General features: G+C 43.5%; 1 protein-coding gene and 1 long non-coding RNA gene across 3 annotated transcripts in view; one reads left to right on the top strand and one right to left on the bottom strand.

Annotated features, from left to right (window-relative positions):
* DACH2 (dachshund family transcription factor 2) overlaps positions 1-19,243 on the bottom strand; it is a 138,789-nt gene that overhangs the window by 18,591 nt on the left and 100,955 nt on the right. For both annotated transcript variants that reach the window (XM_069107741.1, XM_069107742.1), the window contains 3 exons: positions 10,759-10,904; positions 9,500-9,647; positions 1,451-1,570 (listed from right to left, as the gene is read on the bottom strand). In XM_069107741.1, the coding sequence (XP_068963842.1) occupies positions 1,451-1,570; positions 9,500-9,647; positions 10,759-10,904 (414 nt within the window). The remainder of the gene's footprint in view (positions 1-1,450; positions 1,571-9,499; positions 9,648-10,758; positions 10,905-19,243) is intronic.
* The window catches only part of LOC138176827 (uncharacterized), a 231,994-nt gene that overhangs the window by 199,510 nt on the left and 13,241 nt on the right, over positions 1-19,243 (top strand). The gene's annotated exons all lie outside the window — the stretch shown is intronic.

Raw genomic sequence — 19,243 nt, 5'->3', positions numbered from 1 at the left:
TTGGTTTATATTGTGAAGTCTTTCATGTGGGAACAGCCAGCACAAAGGAATTTGGGGATGCCCTGGCTGGGCTCAGAAAGGCAAGCTTCTCTGTACGGAATAGCACATAACTTTAAATGGACAGGCTGGCACACACGGAGCAGTTGGGATTCTGGGACTCCAGCCCCGATGGGAATTCCCATGCTAAGAGATACCACAATACCTCCCAGTGCCATCCAGGATGAATAGGAACAGTGCAGAGCCCACATGACAAGGACGCACACAACACTCAGCCCTTACCTGGTTAGAAGCTTGCCTTCCTTTTTCTAAAGCAGATGGAGGCCCAGCCCTGGCGGCGCCTGCTAGGATGCGGCACTGTATACACCTGGGCTTGTCTGTTTTGATGTTCCCTACGTTTCTCACTGCCCTGGCCACGCTACGATGGCCCTTGCTGTCTCACAATAGGCACCTTGTGATCCAGCACTGTCCCCCCATCAATTCCTTTAGGGCATTTGTGAAAAGAACAAGTAGCTCTAGGCTGCTCGTATGACTCTGCGGCCTGTTACCCACCTGTTAGCAAAAGACACGTGCAGATTGTGGTTGTGTATGCATGGAAACATACACATATCTACCTCTCGCAGAATCACCAACTTGTGAATCTATATTTGGGTCCAGACTGCTGGTTTCACTGGCACTGACACATATCAGTAACTTACAGCCTTCGAGATTAGTAGGTGTCAGGCAGCACTTGAACCCAGGTCTTTCTGATTCCAGAGACCTCCCCACTATGTGTGTACCCACACGTGTGCATGCACATTGCTCTATTGCCTGTGTTGCTATGGAAATGAAGAATAGGAAAAGCCTTTGAAATGAAGAGGTGCTGGGCGACTCTTCTGGCTTGAAGACTGAAAAAGGATGCAAGGTTAAGATTGGGCCACAGGAACCCATTTGTAATGGATTGTTACATACCACCCCACTAATGATCCATCAGCAGCCAGACAGTGAGCGGATATCCAGGGGTCTGAACGGGCTTTATTCAAGGTGCAGTGAGGGCATCGAGGTACTTAGTAAGCACTTACTCAATGCTAGAGCTGGAAGGAGCCTCATGGGTTGACTAATCCAACCTTGTCATTTTACAGATGAGAAAACTGAGGCCCAGAGAGATTAGGGGACTTGCCCAAGGCCACAGAGATAGTAAGTGGCACAATCAGGATTTGAACTCAGGTCCTGTAATGTCATGATCAGTAGCAGAGTTCAGTGTGAGTGGCCTTTTGTCATGTTGCCTCCCCATCAGGGACATTTCCTGTTATTTCTCTGCTCTCTGTATCTCTCTGCAATGTAACTTCTTTTTGATTGGTTTCATTCTTGACCTAAAACACTCAGCTTCCAGTCAGTGATTTGGGGCAGCTGAGAGGGAGACTGTGGAGGCAGCCCCTGCTCCCTCCCCGCAAGTGGCCTGAACCCCTGTCACCTGTTGCGGCTTGCTTCAGAGCCTGCTCCACTTGTTCCCGGCGTTTAGACTCGAACTCCAGGGCCTCCTGCAGTTTTCTCTTGGCCTTCTTCTCCTTCTTCAGGCGCTTCTGAATTGTAGCTGGAATATACAAAAGGACGAGGTTGGTGAAGACTCTGCCCCGTGGAGCCAGAATGCCAGGCTGTGGGCAGCCGGCTTACCCCGCACAGCTAAGACAGGCACTGTCGCTGCAATGCTTTGGGACTTAAGGAGCAGCTTGGCCAACATTTCAACAAAAGATCTTGTAAAGAGGCAAAGGGAGATTTTAGTGCTGCTTACTATTTCTCTTCCATAAATTTACAAAAGAAAGTAGCCACTGTAACCTGATGAAGGGACAAGCTGCTCCATCTTTAAATTCAGAAATTGCAGGTCTTTCTCTGCAAGGTAGCCCTGTTTTATATGCAGGCGGGTCACTAGGGCACTACAAATATTTCTATGAGCAGAATTGTCAGTGAGCCAGTGGCAAGCACTGCAATCAAGCTCAAACAGAAACTGATTCCATGCTGGCTCCATACTGACTTGCAAGACCACAAGGGAACATGATTTATGTTGTATTATATTTTTAGTTATTCTGTTAAACATTCTCCAGTTACATCCTAATCTGCTTCCAACTCAGTACTTAGGAGTTTTGTAGCCACACAGTTGTGAGTTTGATATCTCTGCTATAGAGGATTCTGGAACAAGCCAAAAGAAAAAAAGGGTGGCACAGTGGATAGAGCACTGTGTCTGGAGTCAGGAAGACCTGAGTTCAAATCCAGCCTCAGACATGTACTAGCTGTATGACCCTGGAAAAGTCACTTTACCATGTTTGCCTCAGTTTCCTCATCTGTAAAACAAGCTGGAGCAGGAAATGGCAAGCCACTCCAGAGTCTTTGCCAAGAAAACCATAAAAGGGGGTCACAGAGAGTCAGACATGACTGAAAAATGAATACACAACAACAAGAAGTTTCTCATTTTTCCAGGCAGAGGGGAAAAAGTAGGCCTCAGCTTTCAGTGTTTTTCCCCTCCATCTTCACAATTTGACTGATGGGATACAAAGCATTTTTAAATCCAACAAATCATGGAATCATGAAAGTGTATTCCCTGGAGAATTTTGAGTCTTAGCTTAGTGGTCATGGGAAATGACTGGGTTAGAACTTAAAATAAGTCTTACTTTGTGTCAAGATTTTAGGCAGTGTGGCCTTTATAGTTTTCCCCCTCTATTATTCACGGATCTGCAAAAATATTTGTTGCAACATGCATGATGAGGTGAGGTATTGTATGGTGTAGGGTCAAGATCTCAGCTTAAGAACCATTACTGAACGTGCTGACCATGTGACCCCTGGACAAGTGTCCAGAAGTATCAAAACATGTGGCCCCAAGCACATTAAAATATATCGGGAATTAGCTAACAAAAGAAATAAAATTACAGTAAGACAAAGATAATACTCTATTTTAAAGCTGAGTCAGTGTGTGGCCTACGGGGATCCTAATGTACAATGTAATGGCCCCCATTGCTATTTGAGTTGGTCGTGATAGCCCAGAATCAAAGGGCTGGTGAGTTTAGGCAGGATCTGAACCCAGGTCTTCTCTCCAAGTCTAACAGTCCATCCATTCCACTACTATGTCTCCCTACCAAAGTGTTGCATTTCAATCCACATTATGTATTCACAATGGATGCTGATGTAACTGAAAAGATACTAGTGTGGCCTGGGTAGAAGGCCTTACCTCCCTGGGATTTACTCCTAATTTGGGGCAAGTATTGTCTCAAAAGATGGGGATAGGGACTAGATGGTGATCTTTGAGGTCCCTCCCAGTGCTAACATTCTGTCATTCTATTCTACTGTCTGTATATCAAGAGCACAGATATTGATGCCAAACCAAATTTTAAATTGACCTAGTTGATTCACCAGTGTTTCTTCATATGAGTGACTTTCACTGATTCAGAGAGAGCTAATTATATAACAATGGAATTTTCCGGTTTTGGGGAGGGGAGAGGGAACTCTCTCTACCCATGTAAATTGGCAACTCATCTCTCAATGAGTTGCCCCGCGACACTGCCTGACTCTTGATGTTCCCATGGGCATGGGTCCAGTATGTGTCAAAGGTAGGACCTGTCAAACCCTGGGCCCGCCTTCCTAGACCAAGGCCAGCCTTCTGTCCAATTCACCTTGATGCCATTCTCATTTCCCTATCAGAGGTGCATTTTAAGTCGGTCCAAAATTTCAGAAGTATCTAACGTAGTAAAGAACAAATTTCCTGGAAAAAAAATGAACCATAAGGCCATCTGGTTTCTATTGTATTCAGTAGGAGAAAAACTATTGTTATCATTAAAATTAGTTGGTGAAATTGGTCTTTTGATAATATTTCATACAGTTAAAAATAACGTTCCAGTAAACCATGTCACTATCGATGTAACCAGTTTTATATATATATATATATATATATATATATATATATATATATATATATATATATGTATCTTTTCTGGAATGTTTTAATTTAGTTTATTTTCCTCGAAAAGACAGATTTTGGTTCAAGTAAAAATTCTGGTTCAGATATTTTTCATAGTTAGGATTCTGCTGAGTTCTGTGATTGAAAATATACCTAATACTATAGTGCCCAAGGAGGTCACGTGATGGAGTGAAGAGAATGCTGGATTGAGTGTCCAGAAGTCCTAGGTTCAAAGGCCCTGTGACATTCACTACTTAATTTGCCAAATCTCTTCAACTCCCTGGGGTTCCATTTCCTCATTTGTAAAACAGAGATAACAGTCCCTCCAGAATCCACCTCATGGGGCTGTAGTGAGGCTCCACTGAGACAATGGAAGGGCTTTGTACCCTTTAAAGCATCATATACATGTTGTTTATTATTGTTATATTTAGAATGAATATAAGTGGATGGCCTGGAATCAGGAAGACTCAAGTTCAAATCCAACCTCAGTTTCCTCATTTATAAAATGGGGATAAGAATAGCCCCTTTGGAAGTACTTGTAGTGAGGATCAAATGAGATCATAATTTCAAAGAGCTTAGCACAGTGCCAGGCACAGAGTAAGCACTATTAGTAGTAAAACATAATTTTTCCAAAAACTAAGAAACTGTGTTAATAATGTAGAGCTTCATTATTACATTAAATTAACTGAATTTCAGATGGGCCCTCACAGCAGCAAGGCAATCCTTTTATTCTTCCCCCAAACTTCTCTTCTCAGGGTTCCCGTAGCTCCCTCCTGTCAGCAGAGGACCTCTTTTACTTTACTCCTTTTTACCTTCTCTTCATCTCAAAAGCCTCTGGTGTTGCCCCCCCTCACTCTCTCCTTTATTCTAGTCTCCCATGAGGAGGCCCCATCTTGTCAAGGCCATATTTCTAATATGTGCCCCTATCCCTACCTTTCCTGTCTGCCCCTTCAAATATTCCACTTTCCCCAACATTTCAATTCCTCCCTATCCGGTTCATTTCCTACTGACTTCAAATATGCCCAGGTCTCACCCATCCTCACTAAACCTTATCATCCCGACTCGTAGAAAAAGCTATTAATGCTGCTTCTACTCCCTCTTCTCTCATTTTTCATCAGGCTTCTGGCCTCCTCACCTCTGAGGAAAAGCTGTTCTCTCAAAAGTTACCAATAGAATCTTCATTGCCTAACGTGATAATCAGGCCTCATCTTTCTCCCCCCCTTTGCTGTACTGGGGGGCACTCATCCTCCTCCCAGTTGTCAACTCCTGTCCTTTCTCCTTCCACACCACCCTCCACCACCTCCCATCTCAGGTCCTCATCACCTCCACCTCCAAATGGATCTGCCTGCTTCAATCTTTTCCCATTCAGCTACCAAACTCATTTTCCTTAGGTGAAGAACGATCCATGTCATTTTTCTCCTGCTTCTCAGTCAGTAAACTCCAGTGGCTGCCTGGCTACTCCTAGGATAAAATACAAACTCCTCCATTTAATTCTGAAAGCCCTTCATACCCTGGCCCCAAACCTATCTTTCCCACCTCACTGTACATCCCCATACACTTGTAATTATTCTCTTTCAATCTGTACTACATAGACATATCTGAGTACATATGTACTTGGAGTGTCCTCTACTCAAATGCCAACTCTTTGAGAGTAGAAATTGTTTCATTCTTTGTGTCATCTCTGGCACATAGTAGGCACTCAGTAAATACTAACTGATTGCTGGAATGTAATTTACATACTCATAGCTGAGGATGAGCCAGTCTTGCTGGAGTGGCTATAACAGCCTACAGTAATGTACAGTAAGAAATTTGTAACATTTCCCAATTTAATCCGTATGTTTTCACACAGCTAAGGGAGAGAACTTTCATTATCCAATAAGCTAGAAAGCTCAGAATTTGCCATAATTGAACTGGTTCAGTCGAAAAACGACTAGATTGAGAGTCATGAGTTCTGGGTTCAGATTTTATACTACCTGTGACACTTTGGCTAGGTCCATGAGTTTACGGTTTATTTTTTATTTCTTGAATAGAGTCATACTTTTAAGATTACCCGCCCAATGGGGCGGCCAGGTAGCACAGCAAGTAAGCACACCGGCCCCAGTGTCAGGATGACCTGGGGATCGAATCTGGGCTCAGACACTTAGCACCCACCCAGAAACACCTGGCCGTGTAACCTTGAGCAAGTTACTTAACCCCGATTGCTTAGGGGTGGCCAGGTGGCACAGTGAGAAAGAGCACCGGCCCCAGAGTCGGGATGATCTGGGATCGAATCCGGGCTGAGATACTTAGCACCACACCCAGAAATAACTGGCCGTGTAATCTTGAGCAAGTTACTTAGCCCCAATTGCTTTAAAAAAAAAAAAAAGATTACCCACCCAACTCTAGACAGGCTTATCAAGACACCTTGGTTCTCAATCTACATTTAATTTTGGTGGTCATTCCTCAACATTGGAAGAGAACCTTTCCACCCCTTAATTCTTCAAGGAGGGTAACCTTTTCTTCCTTTACAGCCTCTGATTCCAGTTGGGGTTTTCTGAGCATTTTAATTTAATCACTAAAGTGCCAGAATTCTTTTTGAAATCAAAACTATACACTATAGGCTTGATAGGAATTGCAAGTGATTTATTCTAAAAGAGGAAAAACCTCAGCTCCTTGTATGTGACAACGACTCAGGAAATGATTATTTGATTCCAATGAAAGAGAACATTCCAATATGAATGCTTAATAGCCAGGGTCGGTCACCCAAGGCTTTCGATGGACACGGACAATGAGAAGTAAGGAGTGGGTGTCATTATCTGAATAATTCTAGTCAATAAGCATGCCAGTAAAGAAAGAGGAGAGAGGCCAACACCTGAATTCTTGTGATACCCTGCCTATTGTTCCTCTAACTTCTGCCCCTGTGCCTGGCTATGGTAAAAGAGTGGGACCGAGTGGAGCTGGCAGAAACCTGGCCAGGCTAAGTAAAGAGACAGCAGCTACCTAAGCCCTGAAGCTGGGCAGAAATGAGGGACCAGGAGCTCAGGGCACCTCCCCCCCACCCCTCTGTGATTTCACCAGTGTGAGGAGCTCCCAGTGTGGAAATTCCTTCCATGACAGTAGGTTAGTAATTTATTTTTTTTTTTAAGCAATCAGGGTTAAGTAACTTGCTGCTCAAGGTTACACGGCCAGTTATTTAAGGGTGTGGTGCTGAGTATCTGAGCCCGGATTTGATCCAGGTCGTCCCGACACTGGAACCAGTGCTCTTACTGGCTGAGCCACCTGGCCACCCCTAAGCAATTGGGGTTAAGTAACTTGCTCAAGGTTACACGGCCAGGTGTTTCTGGGTGGGTGCTAAGTTTCTGAGCCCGGGATTCGATCTCCAGGTCTTCTCAACACTGGAGCCAGTGCTCTTACTCACTGTGCTACCTGGCCGCCCCCAGATTAGTAATTTAGACTCAAAGATTTAGAGCTAAAAAGGACCCTGAAGGTCATATAATCCACTCTCATTTTACAGATGAAGAAATTGAGGCTTGGGGGAAATTAAGCAATAATTATCCAAGGTCATGCAAGTAGTAAGAAGAGGTAAGATTTGACCCCATCTTCTGGGCTTCCACCGGACCAGGGGGTTATGGCCGAGAGCCGTGAGAGGAGAAGTAACCTGGCCAAATGGATCAGAGGCAAGACCTAAAGCCATGCCATCCTGCCTTGGATGCTGGTTCTCCAGACACTGTCACCATCCATGCCCAGGGAGAAATATTTTGTAAGCACCTCCTATGTGGTAGACAAGTGCTTTCCTTGAAATGACCCTGAGAGGCAGGTCAGAGCCAGGCCAAGGGGGGCTGGAAGCTCTGACGGTCTCTATGAGGCCCTATAAGAACACCCCACTCCCTTTATATTCATGATGAGAAAAGGCCCTCTTTGGAATGTAACCTCTGGACGACATCAAGAGCAAAGAACTCAGCCACAGAACCTGTGTCTTGGCTGTGATCCTTGCCTCTCCTGCACCAGAGCCTTGGTCTATGCCCAGCCCACTCTCCCGTGTATGGCGTGCTCCTCCATTTCAGTGGAAGCTTGGGGAAGGCATTTGGCATATAACGAACACTTAATCGATGTTTTATCCATCTTAAGCAAGTCACTCAACCTCTCAGGGCCTCAGTTTCGTCATCTGTAAAAAGAAGCCCCTGGGGCCCCTCCCAGCTCTAAATCTCAGATCCTCAATCTCTGCACATAATAGCTGCCCCCTTGAGACCTTCTGGTGGGCCAGACAGGCTGGACTGTGAGGGCAAAAAGCAGCTTGGACAAACTTGTTTATGAAAAGCTAACAAACATAACAGGAAACAGAGGGGTGCCTTGGAACTCCCATGGCCAGCGCTTGCTTCAAGACCTATTTCCATAAACCCACAAAAGGCAAGGTAGGAGCTTTCACTTGGCAGGGTGTTCTCCACAAAGCGAATGCTAATGTGTATGACTGTGTCAATCTCAATACCCGACTAGCCGTGCCAAGTGATGGAAATCCACTAATTGTCTCAAACTGTAGAAAAATGATTTTGCCTTTGCTTTCTCTCGTCTTCACTGAAATTAGCCAAGATAAGAAGGTTTAGTTCCCCTTGAATTCAGTGACTAAATTTCTATTCCGAGGAGGAAGAATGATTCCAACCTCAAGGGAAAAAGTCTTCCCAAGAGCAGCCCTGCACAGGCAGCAGGGAATCAATGAACAGAACGTTGCTCACTTGCAGCCTCCGCGCAACGGACACGCCACCTCTGAGTCAGGGAATGGCACCGTCCTGGGGGATGGCACAGCTGGTGGCCAGCTGGCCTCTCCATCCTCCAGCCTGCCATTGGGACATCTGGGCTGGGGAGAGAGGGAGGGAGGACTGTGTGTTTGGGGGAGCCCTTGTAGCAAACGAGTTAGTGGGGAGAAGCCAGAGGCTTCTGCCGAATGTGAGGTTTGCATATCACCTGTGGTTTGGATAGATGCCATATAAGAATTGCTGCCATTTATATAACATGTTAAGGTTGAAAAAGTGCTTTACAGATATTCTCTCCTTTAGCCTCACAGTGGGGTGAGATAGGTGGTTACAGGTATTATTATCCCCATTTTACAAATGAGAAAATTGAGGCTTAGAGAGTTTAAGTGGTCATACAGCTAACACGTGCTAGAGGCAGGATCTGAATTCATTATATGACCATCTTCAGTTATTTTTTTCTTTTCTTCCTTTCTTTAGGGTGGGGGGAGGGGAGAATCAGGCGGGAAGGAACAGATGGTAGACCTGTCATTTCTTCCATGGAGCAACTCCTTTTACTGATGCAGACTGGTAATTTATTTGTAATGAATCTTTGGAAGTTGCCCTAGGCACCAGGGTTAAGTGCCAGGCTCAGGATCATTTACAAAGCATGCTCAGAGGTAACACCTGAACTCAGGTTTTCTGGAATGCAAGGCCCTGCTATCTACTAGATCAAGAATCAAAAAAGCCATTTGAGGATCCGGTATTTGCAAATGACACAGGCTCAGCCCTAAGCTTCTCTCTCTCAGTGTTTCATGCCTCGGCCTCTCCTCCATAGCTCACTCTGTATTGCCTCAGTGATGGCCAGACTCACCTCTGCTCTGCAGCTCCACAGCGAGCTGTCTTTCCAGGGTCTCTCTCAGCTCCCTCTCTCTGAAGAGCTCCAGTCTCAGATCTTTCTTCTCCTGCTGCATCTGCTTCTCCTGGATGCGGGCATTGTCAAGGGCCACTTTCAGAAGGCCCTAGGAAAAAACAAAAGCACAATTCTTCAAGTTCAATCTCTTTGTGTTGACCACTTGATGCCTCAGAGGTGATTAAATAGCTGCAATAAATACCATCTAAAGAGAGACATTATTTGGATTGGAAAATTCACCTTCATTTACATTTGGCTACTAAATTATGAAGCCCAGGCTTTGTTTCAGCGATCTCCCCCGTGCCGCTAAAACTACACCCAGGACATACAAAAGGCCCCTTCTCGTCCTCGTCTGAGATGGTCACTGGCGATGGACAGACTCCATCTGCTTTTTCAGCAATGAATGAGCTGGGGGTTAGGGGGAGGAAGAGAAGCGCATGTTTGTTTGTTTGTTTTAAGTCATGATAATAAAGAAAAATGGAAGAGTATATTTAAAATGGGATCATTCAGCTGATCCAAACTGCCTAGAAGGAGTCCAGTAGATCAAAGAAGAAGTGATCCTCCAAAAAGATGTTTTATCTCCCAGATTTCACATCTTGGCACTACCCACAGCTAAACAGTGTGCAAAATAGTAACAAGTCAAACACAATGGCCCATGTTACCACTGTGACAAAATGAAACCTTCCATTAACAATCAGTATCCAGGAAAGTGGACAGTGACCTATCTTATCGGTCTCCACTGCTGCATTCGGTGGTTCTGCTTAGGTGTTTGGGGGAAATGAATTTTGTAATGGATACCGTTTGAGGGTTTGTCAGGAAGTACGTGCTGATGTAACACATACTGATGTTAAGGGGGACAAAAGGACAAAAAGTTTTAGAAGGCTGCTTTCCATCTCCCTGTCCTAAAGGCAAGAGCAGGTTGGGCCCTAAACCTTGGAATTGTTGGAAATGAAGGAAATACAGCTTCACACAGGCTATTGTCAAATGCAGTTTATCTGAAAAATCTGGAAGTGGGAGGAATTTACATAAAATGCTCTCATGTAAAAATGTGTGCTTTGTTGTTTTAAATGATAAAAATAAGTCTGCACAGTTAATTTTTGGTAAATTAAATAACCAGTCAAATTCAATATTTTTAATGTTGTCTAAAATGTCACAAAGAATGACAACTAACATTTGATAATTATTATGTTACACTGATTTCTGTCTAGCAAAATAATTACCTGAATGTTGGTCAGAAGCGTTTCCACAGATGAAAGGCTATCGGCAAAAATGAATGGTGAGGAGAAGCCAGCAGGCATGGCTTGTCCAGCCATTTGGGCCTTCTCTAGGCCTGGTTTCATTATCGGCATGGCAACCTGCACCTCTTCTGTAAAATCAAATAATATTACACTTAGAGACAAGTGGAACTGAACATCAAAGCAGTCACTCATTAGCACTTGCCAAAGGGACCCAAGTGTTCCAATTGTGAAAAAATGGCAGAATTCATCTAGTCAATCCCCCTGCCTCTATTTTTCCTCAACTGAATTTAAATAATGAGAAACTAAGGTGACTGGAATGCATATTGTCACTAAAGAGGGACAAGAGAACATGTAAATAGTATACATTTGGCCAGTTTGAGCACCCATATTGTCCCCAAATTACCTTTGGTTCAGAGACATTTAGGAACTAAAAATATCAACTATAATAAGCCCTTTTCCCTTTAATTTCTCTTCTCTCCCAGTCAAAGTGCTCCAAAGGGAATCTCTCTAAATCACAGGGGTCTCAGTTCAAGAGAAAAGTCAGATAAGAAGCGTTTGGGTCAGTAATGGGGGGTGTGTGTGAGAGAGAGGGTTGAAGGAAAAAGAAAAGAAGAAGGGAGAGGATACTAAGTCCCAAGGCCCTCACTGACAATTTCCTCCCAAGGCAGAATGTGCCAATTGACCTCCTTTAGAGTCAAACTCATTCAGGCCAAGTTGGCTGTTGTCTTATGTTGGATGGAATGTGGTACATTGGACTTGGGAAAGCACTTTATCAAGCAGGCACATTGTAGGTTCTGTTTGAAGAAAACTGCTGTGTAACCAATATAAGAAAGGTAGCACAGACACAAGACCCGGTAGGTCCACCTGTCTGAGGGGCATCCCTTCAGTCATTCAATAAACATTTTTATTAAGCAACTACTGGGTGCCATGCATTGTGCTGGGGAAACCAAGGCCCAAAAAGAACGAGTCTCTGCCCATGAGAAGTTTATACTCTACTGAAAGATGTAACCTGTAAACAGAAAGATAAATACAAAGTCATTTTGAGGCGGAGGTACTAGCCAGCACTTGCGATCAGGGTTGGGCTTGGAGAAGAAGGGGCAGTTCTAGTGAGCTGTGAAGGAAGCTACGAGTCTAAGGGCTAAACATGAGCAAAGGTATTCCATTCTAAGCATGGGGGACAGCCTGTGCAAAGGCAGAGAGAAGAGAGATGGCATGGGATGTGGGAGAACAGCAAGTCACCCAGTTAGGGCATAATGTATGATAAGCCTAAGAATATAAGGCAAAACCACATTGGGAAGAGCTTTAGATGCCAAATAAGAGGCTTTGATTTTTATTTTAGAGGTAATAGGGAGCCACTGGAGCTTCTTGAGCAGGTGAATAATATAGTCAGAATGTGAAATAGATTGGAAGGGATCATAAAGTTCTTCTAGTCCAACTCTCCCATTTTAGAAAGTCCTCAGAAATAGAGTGACTAGTCTCAAGTCCACAAAGGCAGTAAGTGTCAGAATCTGAATCTAAGTCCCATGACTTCAAATTTCCACTGCACCAGGCTGTCTCCTTTTAAATAGCCAATGTGGATTAAATGATACCAGCTAAAGTGAACAAATGGAAAGGAAAATGGGGTTTGTGAATAGGATTTGGATTTGTGGACCATCTCTTAAAATGTGAGAATGACAGGTACTAGGCCTGGGAGAGAGGATAAGGAACAAGTGACAGTAGGATGGTTTGCCTCCTGTTTTGTAAATCTGATAAAAGGGATTTTACACTGAAAATGAAGGGAGACGGAAAATTGCTAAGAGATGGCCACCAAGCTAAATCTGAAAGTGAGCAGTTAAAATAGATGAAGAAGAGTGGGGCACAGGCACAAGAGCACTGACTGTGCACTCAGAAGACCCAGGTTCAAATCCTGCCTCTAAAGCTCATAACTTGTGATTTTAGGCAGTTAGAATTCTATTAGAAAACTAAGGACAATCAATAAAAAGGCATTTTCAGTTGGAATGGAGGAAAGTTATATCAAAGAGAGACGACGGACCTACTGCTTCGGAACAGAAGGGGCTAATGCCAGTAACAATACCAGATAGAGAGAAAGCAAGGCTACTTGGTTCCAATTTTGCTTCTGTGGACAAAAGAGAGGAAATATAGGCAAGACAGTATGGTTTCAATGTCAGCTCTGAAGGAGGTCCCTAAAGAGCACCTCATGGATCTGGCCTTTACGCTCTTTAAACATGTTCAATAAAAATATTGCCAACATATTTATCATATTTGGAGATGAAACAAATCTGGGAGGGTAAATAACATGTTAGATGGCAGAATCAGCACGTAAGAAAGATCTCAGTAGACTACAATGTTAATAAAGTGAAATATAATAGGTACAAAAAGTTTTGTGCTTGGGTTCAAAAAATCAACTTTGCAAGTAAATGGTAGGGAAGATACGGCCAGGTTGGAGGAACTGGCCCCCTCCAGTTCAGTGCCTCTATGAGCACAGGTTGGATTGGTGGTAAAGTCTCATAGGGCCTCTGATAGAACATGTTTCAGGCTGCTGGCTAGGCTTGAACCAAAGCAAACCAATTTCCATGAGGTTTGGAAAGCAGACTTTTCCATCCCATTATCCCTGGCATCTTTAGGTACTCGAACAGTGATCTGGTGTTCAGTTGAAGCTCATTTTTCAGATCCAAGCAGCCTACATATGTAGTGAAGAGAGTCTTGAACCCCATTGATTTCCCAGTCATCATGTTACTCTGTGGGAGTCCTTGGATGGGAAACACTGGCAAATCATTGCGGGAACTTTCAGTTAAATGAGCTAATGGTGGAGTGTTTGCTCCCAATAAATGGCCTTTAATATCTTAATGTTCCCAGAACCTAGAGGATATCAACTGCTAATTGATTATTTCATAGAGGGTCAGGGAATGTGTATTCTGTAGTTCTCAGGTATGCAGAAAATGAGAGTGTCTGTGGCCTAGTGCCTGAGAATCCCATGCTAAGTCATGAGGCCAGGGGCACTTTCACCACAATTGTTTTAGTAAAGCTTGAAATTAACATATTGGCCATAAATTCCTGCTGCATCTGTTTCCAAGGGCAGTTGCACTCCCAGTCCCCATAGTTTCATTTGTCACCTGCCTTGGTCATATTCATTTGAAGATCTACCATTAGAATGCTGCATGTTCAGTGATTCCTTTTCTTTTTCTTTCTTCCTTTTGTTGGGGGCAATGGGGGAAAGTTAGTCCAGAGTGAATCAGCACATCAATTAGAACTGTTGGGGGCACAATTAAAATGCAGCATCCTAACATCTGTAATACAATCATCTTGTAAATGCATACACACATACACACACACACACACACACACACACACACATGCACACACTCCTAAGGCATGCCTTAGGCAGCCACTATTCTGTGTCTCTAAAAATGTTTCCTGACAACTCAAGCCCCATTTCGTGCTTTCTTTGTATTGTTTGAAGTCTCTGTTTAGAAGGTATTTGGTCTTCACCACATGAGTGCATTAAGTGGATAGAATGTCTTTGTAATGATTTGCCAATATTAATAATAACTGGAGCTGCTGCCATCCTTGAACTAATGAACTCAACATCTTAAAGGACAGGTCTGACATCCCAAAGATCCATATTTAAGAAGAGAATTTACAAACTTAGAATACTGACTTCCTGCTGATTCCAAGACAATAGGATATTCTCCTGATGAAATGTTTTCTATCAAGGCAGAGTTCTGATAATCAATGGATTACTGGCAATGGTGCATTTTACACAGGCATGGGATATGTGTGAGAAGGGGCTGAGTAAGACCCAACCAAAAACAGGGCAGTGGTAGAGAGAAAAGCAATGCCTAAAACAGTGTGCATAAAATAAAACTCTAACTACTTGAAAATAGCTAGAAATCTCTCCTATTTGGAGATGAAAGTAATGCTATGAAATTGGCCGAAAGGAAAATTGGTATTGACTGTGCAGACAGGTCGCACGGTCTCTGGTTTGTAATGTTGCTGTACAGTAGATTGAAGTTTCAAAATAGTATTACCCTTCTTTAAAGAGATAGACACAGCTAAATTAGGTGCTGCTTGCTGCAGTAAGGATCAAATGCAAAAAGAATCATATTTCATCAGACCTAGTCAACACCAGGAAAATAAATAGAAATCTAAGAGGTCTGCAGGCAATGATTCATTTTGATAATCTGGCCCACGAGAGACACATAGAGACAGCATACAGATCTAAGCTTCTACCAAAAGACAAATAGAACACAGAGGGTGGGAATTGGGATGACAGTGTAGCAGAGGTCACATCGATTTTCAGCAGCAGTTTTCACACAGATGAGATAACCCTGGACTCTATTTGGCCCATTGTTCATACCCTACCTGTCCCACAAGCAATAAATTTCCCAGTCCCAGAAAAAGGGCAGTAAAGAAGAAGGGTTCTACTTATGACTTCTTATGATTAAGTTTTTTGTGCTGCCCAAACATGGTCTGTGGACCAAGGTCACATTGCATGTTAAGGTCTGGAATAGCTGAAAACTAGCAGAAGCATATTATGTTTTAGCGTCTATGGCTGGAAGCTGTCAAACCATTCATCACTTTTTTTTCTGATTGAAATCACATCCTGCAAAGATGAATGATAAATGCATTAGAAATCTATTTCAATCTGGTAATAGGTCTTCACATCTGAATGGCACCTACGTCTTGTCCACATTCTGAGGAAGTGTACCGTTAGGCAGTAATGTATTAGCTCGGCTCAGACCACCTCCCTCCCCCAATTGGCAAAGCAATTAAAAGCAGGCTAGTGCCAGACACAGAGAGACTGGTGATTAAATAGGGTTATCTCTTTGCAGTCAAAGGAGAAAGGTGTTTGGATTGGGCATGTTGATATAAAAGGCCATAGCTCCAAATCTCACCACTAAAACCTTTACCACACATACAGCGCAACAGAATAAACAGAAAATAAAGACAGGAGAGCCAGTGTCTAGCCAAGGACACGCAACCACTCCATTTATTGAAGCAAAGTGAGGACTGCTTTATTGAGCCTCTTTGTTAAACCTGCCATACTTGGTAATGGCACTTGGGAATCCATTTAGAGGACAGTCTCTCTATTTTAATTTCTTGCTGGGGGCCCAGATGAATAGATATAAAAGTGGACAAGAGTTATATTTGTAGGGAAAAAAAATAAACAAACAGTAAATACCCAGAATGGAAAAGTTCCCCCTGAAAATTATTCTCCAGGCTGCTGTAAACTTTGCAAGGTGTGGTTCTCATTCACATTCCTCCCTCCTCCAGCCCTGCAAGAGGAACAAAACTCCCCCAGAAGCAGGAAATACATCCATTTACCCAAGCTTCTGTAGTATTCCACAGTAAGCAACTGAAAGCCTTCTATCTCAGTTATATTTGAAATACAGATGGCTGAAAGCATTTGCCTTTGGATGTTTCATTAACCTTACACTCAACAATGGAAAGGTATCTCCTGGAGGTCTTCACTTCACTGCCTACCTGCCGGTAGCTCCCATCCTTGGCTGTCACCCTTATGCTGTCCCAAGACACTCCTGCCTTCTTCCCACAAGGTACAGGTGAGGATCAAACTATTCCCTGGGGACAACCTGTCCACTTCTAATATGAATGTGCCCACAGTGGGCCTGGCCTCTGAACCACTTCCCTCAACGCCCACATTTATTTAGTGTCTACCTTGGTCCCAGCGCCAGTCCAGGTAGTTGGGGCTGATGTAGGACATGGCATCTGGGCATTAGGATGTTTACAGTCTAGCTGAGAGGCCACTGATGCCTGCCACATGGGGGCTCTACAAAATGCTCAAAAGTGGGAAGGAGAGCTCGGCAGGGCAATGAGGGACGTCTTCAGCGATGTTCTATTTCGTTCATTCAGCTACATGCCAATTGCTCACCCATTTGCTCTGAGGCCTGGTGCTAGGTGCTGTGAGAGATACCAGGACATGGAGATTACAGTCTGGTAAAAATGTCCACTAAAGGCTACATAGCACCACATGGGAGCTATAGAAAACGGAGCCATAAAAGTTTATAAAACTCACTATATGTTAATATCATATCACAACAACTTCAGGCGCCATATATTGTTCCTTCCCAATGTATTGGATTAGGAGTGCTTGAGTAACACTGCTCTGTGTAACACCCTCTGTGACTGAGGGGTGTAGAATGAATCAGAGACGGCTCTGGTAGCTGTATATGCACCCAGACACACATCCAACTGCCTTTCACTTGTAATGGAGGAAAGGAAAACAGCTTTTAAAAACAGCCAAACAAAATCTGTTTGAAATGTGGAATAAAAGCCCAAGGAAAGGGAACTTTGAATTACTGATTTGCTCCTCTATACTTTCCTTTTAAGAGGGATTCTAATCAGAAGAAAATAAGCTCATGGCAAGGATTTAGATCAAAAGATCAGTTTCCAAGGTGTGTCTTGGGCTTAGTGCCCATTTGGCCTAATCACCTCCATGTTCTTTATCTGTGGTCTTTACTCAGTGAGAGTCCCTACAAAGCCCTCAATCATCAAATTCAAATTGTGTTGCCTATAGCCACAAAAGCAGGAAAGTCCACCTGCATTTTAGGGGAAAAAAATCACCATGTGTTTGATCAAGGGATGAATAATTATATTCGGTGATACATGGCACCTAGCTTTACCACCAAACGAGTATGATTTAGGAAGAAAAGCTCCCTGTTTCATTTGGACCCCTTCCCTGCCCAGTACCCTCTGCCCCATCTTTGCTTACAGGGACCTGACCTCCTATTCAGGCTGATGAAAAGGAGAGCAAAGGTTGATAAATGCAGGAAGTGCCGATATCATTACATTTCTTAAGGAGAGACAAAGAGAGAAGTCACAACGCTTAACTTGCCCCAAGAGGGTAAAGGGAACATTTAGAGTGTAGGACAGTAAGAGGTACCACAAAGAAGTTAAGATTGACTTCTCTTAGTGACTGGCTAGCCTTGGTTACCTCTGAGGGGAAGAGTTCAAAAGCACATGAGAGTGTTCAGAAGATATGATATATAGTATGAGCATATATCTGGATCTGATGATGGAGGAACCAGGGAAGTGAGGCTTAAAGCCACATGAATCTCTATTCTAGGACACATGAAGGCAAGCAATATTCTCCTGCATCAATAATTGGGCTCTTGCAGGTGATAGCATTTGGAGGCCTGGAAAAAGTCTCCTAGTTAGGAGGCCTTACTAGGGAGCCAGTAATCAGTTCAGTGGCAGCACCTGGAAAGGTGAGCTCTGCCAGGAGGTGGGCACCTCTTTGCTAATATCAGGACAAGGGCCCACTCCTCTTTACCCGGCACAAATCAGATGCAGAAATTTGCTGCTCTCACCTTGTGCTTCAGGTAGCAACGCTAAAGACACAGATGGTTTTCTCTTAATTACCGTATCTGAATTGAAAGTTGATGAATATTGGGGGGGGGGGAGTCATTGATTAATCCCACACCCTAGATCTAATCCAGAGATTTTTTAAATAAGGATGATTTCTATTCCTTGATGTTACAATAACATTTTGAGGAGTCTTTTTAAATTAATTTTTTTAAAACTCATTTCTAAAACAATCCCTAATTGTTATCTAAAGGTGACCAGGAAAATGTAGAAGCTTTAAGAAAATAGCATACAATTAAAGAGCCCTCTACATCGCACAGCGCCAACCCTGCTCCCTTGTGGTTTTGATCTACACTCTCTGAAAATCAATTTATTTTTGCACTGAAGAATGGAACCTCTTAAATTCTTTTCATACCATCTAGTCAGGGCAACAAAGCAAAACATGAGAGAAACATGTGAACATGTGCAGGTAGAGGAAAACAAGATCCTTTTTGCAAGGGGAAAATTTATTGTAAGCAATTATTTAGTAAGGGCTAAAGCCTGTCTTTGGGGCTATTACTTGGAGCTATTTAGTGGAAGGAGGGAGACAAAGAACATGATGGGGGGGGCAGGCAGGGGACAGATATATACTTTTCTTTAGTGTGGGGAACTCCTGGTGTAAAAAAAAAACCATTACATAGAATGACTAGCACAACTCCGCTTAGATAGTTTTGGATAATTAGCTGGGGTTAAGTGACCTGCCCAAGGTCATACTAGCTAGTGTGTGTTGGGGACAGGACCTGAGTCTGTGTCCTCCTGACTATTTTTCCTGATAGTCATATGAGAGTGCAGAGAAGAGATCTTCCAGGGAGGGTGGTTGGCAGGCAAGACCTCATTGCAGTGCCCTTGTAAATCCCCAAAAGCTCAAATTGGTATACCGAGTTCTTTGGCAGTCTTCTTTAAGAGACTTTCAGGTGGGAAGGTGCACGGTACAGTGGACAGAGCCCCGGCTTTGGAGCTGGAGGCCCTTAGTGCAAATCTTGATTTGTCCCTTACTACCTGTGTGACCTTGGGCAAGTCTCTTCTCCAGCTTAGTCCTCACTTTTCTCATCTGTAAAATAAGGAGCTTGAGGTTTGTTCCTCTCGCTCTAGAATGGGGATTCTG

The sequence above is a fragment of the Petaurus breviceps genome, unplaced genomic scaffold (genome assembly GCF_028583685.1).
Source record: "Petaurus breviceps papuanus isolate PSGF00001 unplaced genomic scaffold, PetGlider_PUasm1.0 90205, whole genome shotgun sequence".
NCBI classification, from domain to species: Eukaryota; Metazoa; Chordata; class Mammalia; order Diprotodontia; family Petauridae; genus Petaurus; species Petaurus breviceps.
This window is presented reverse-complemented; position numbering and strand designations above follow the sequence as displayed.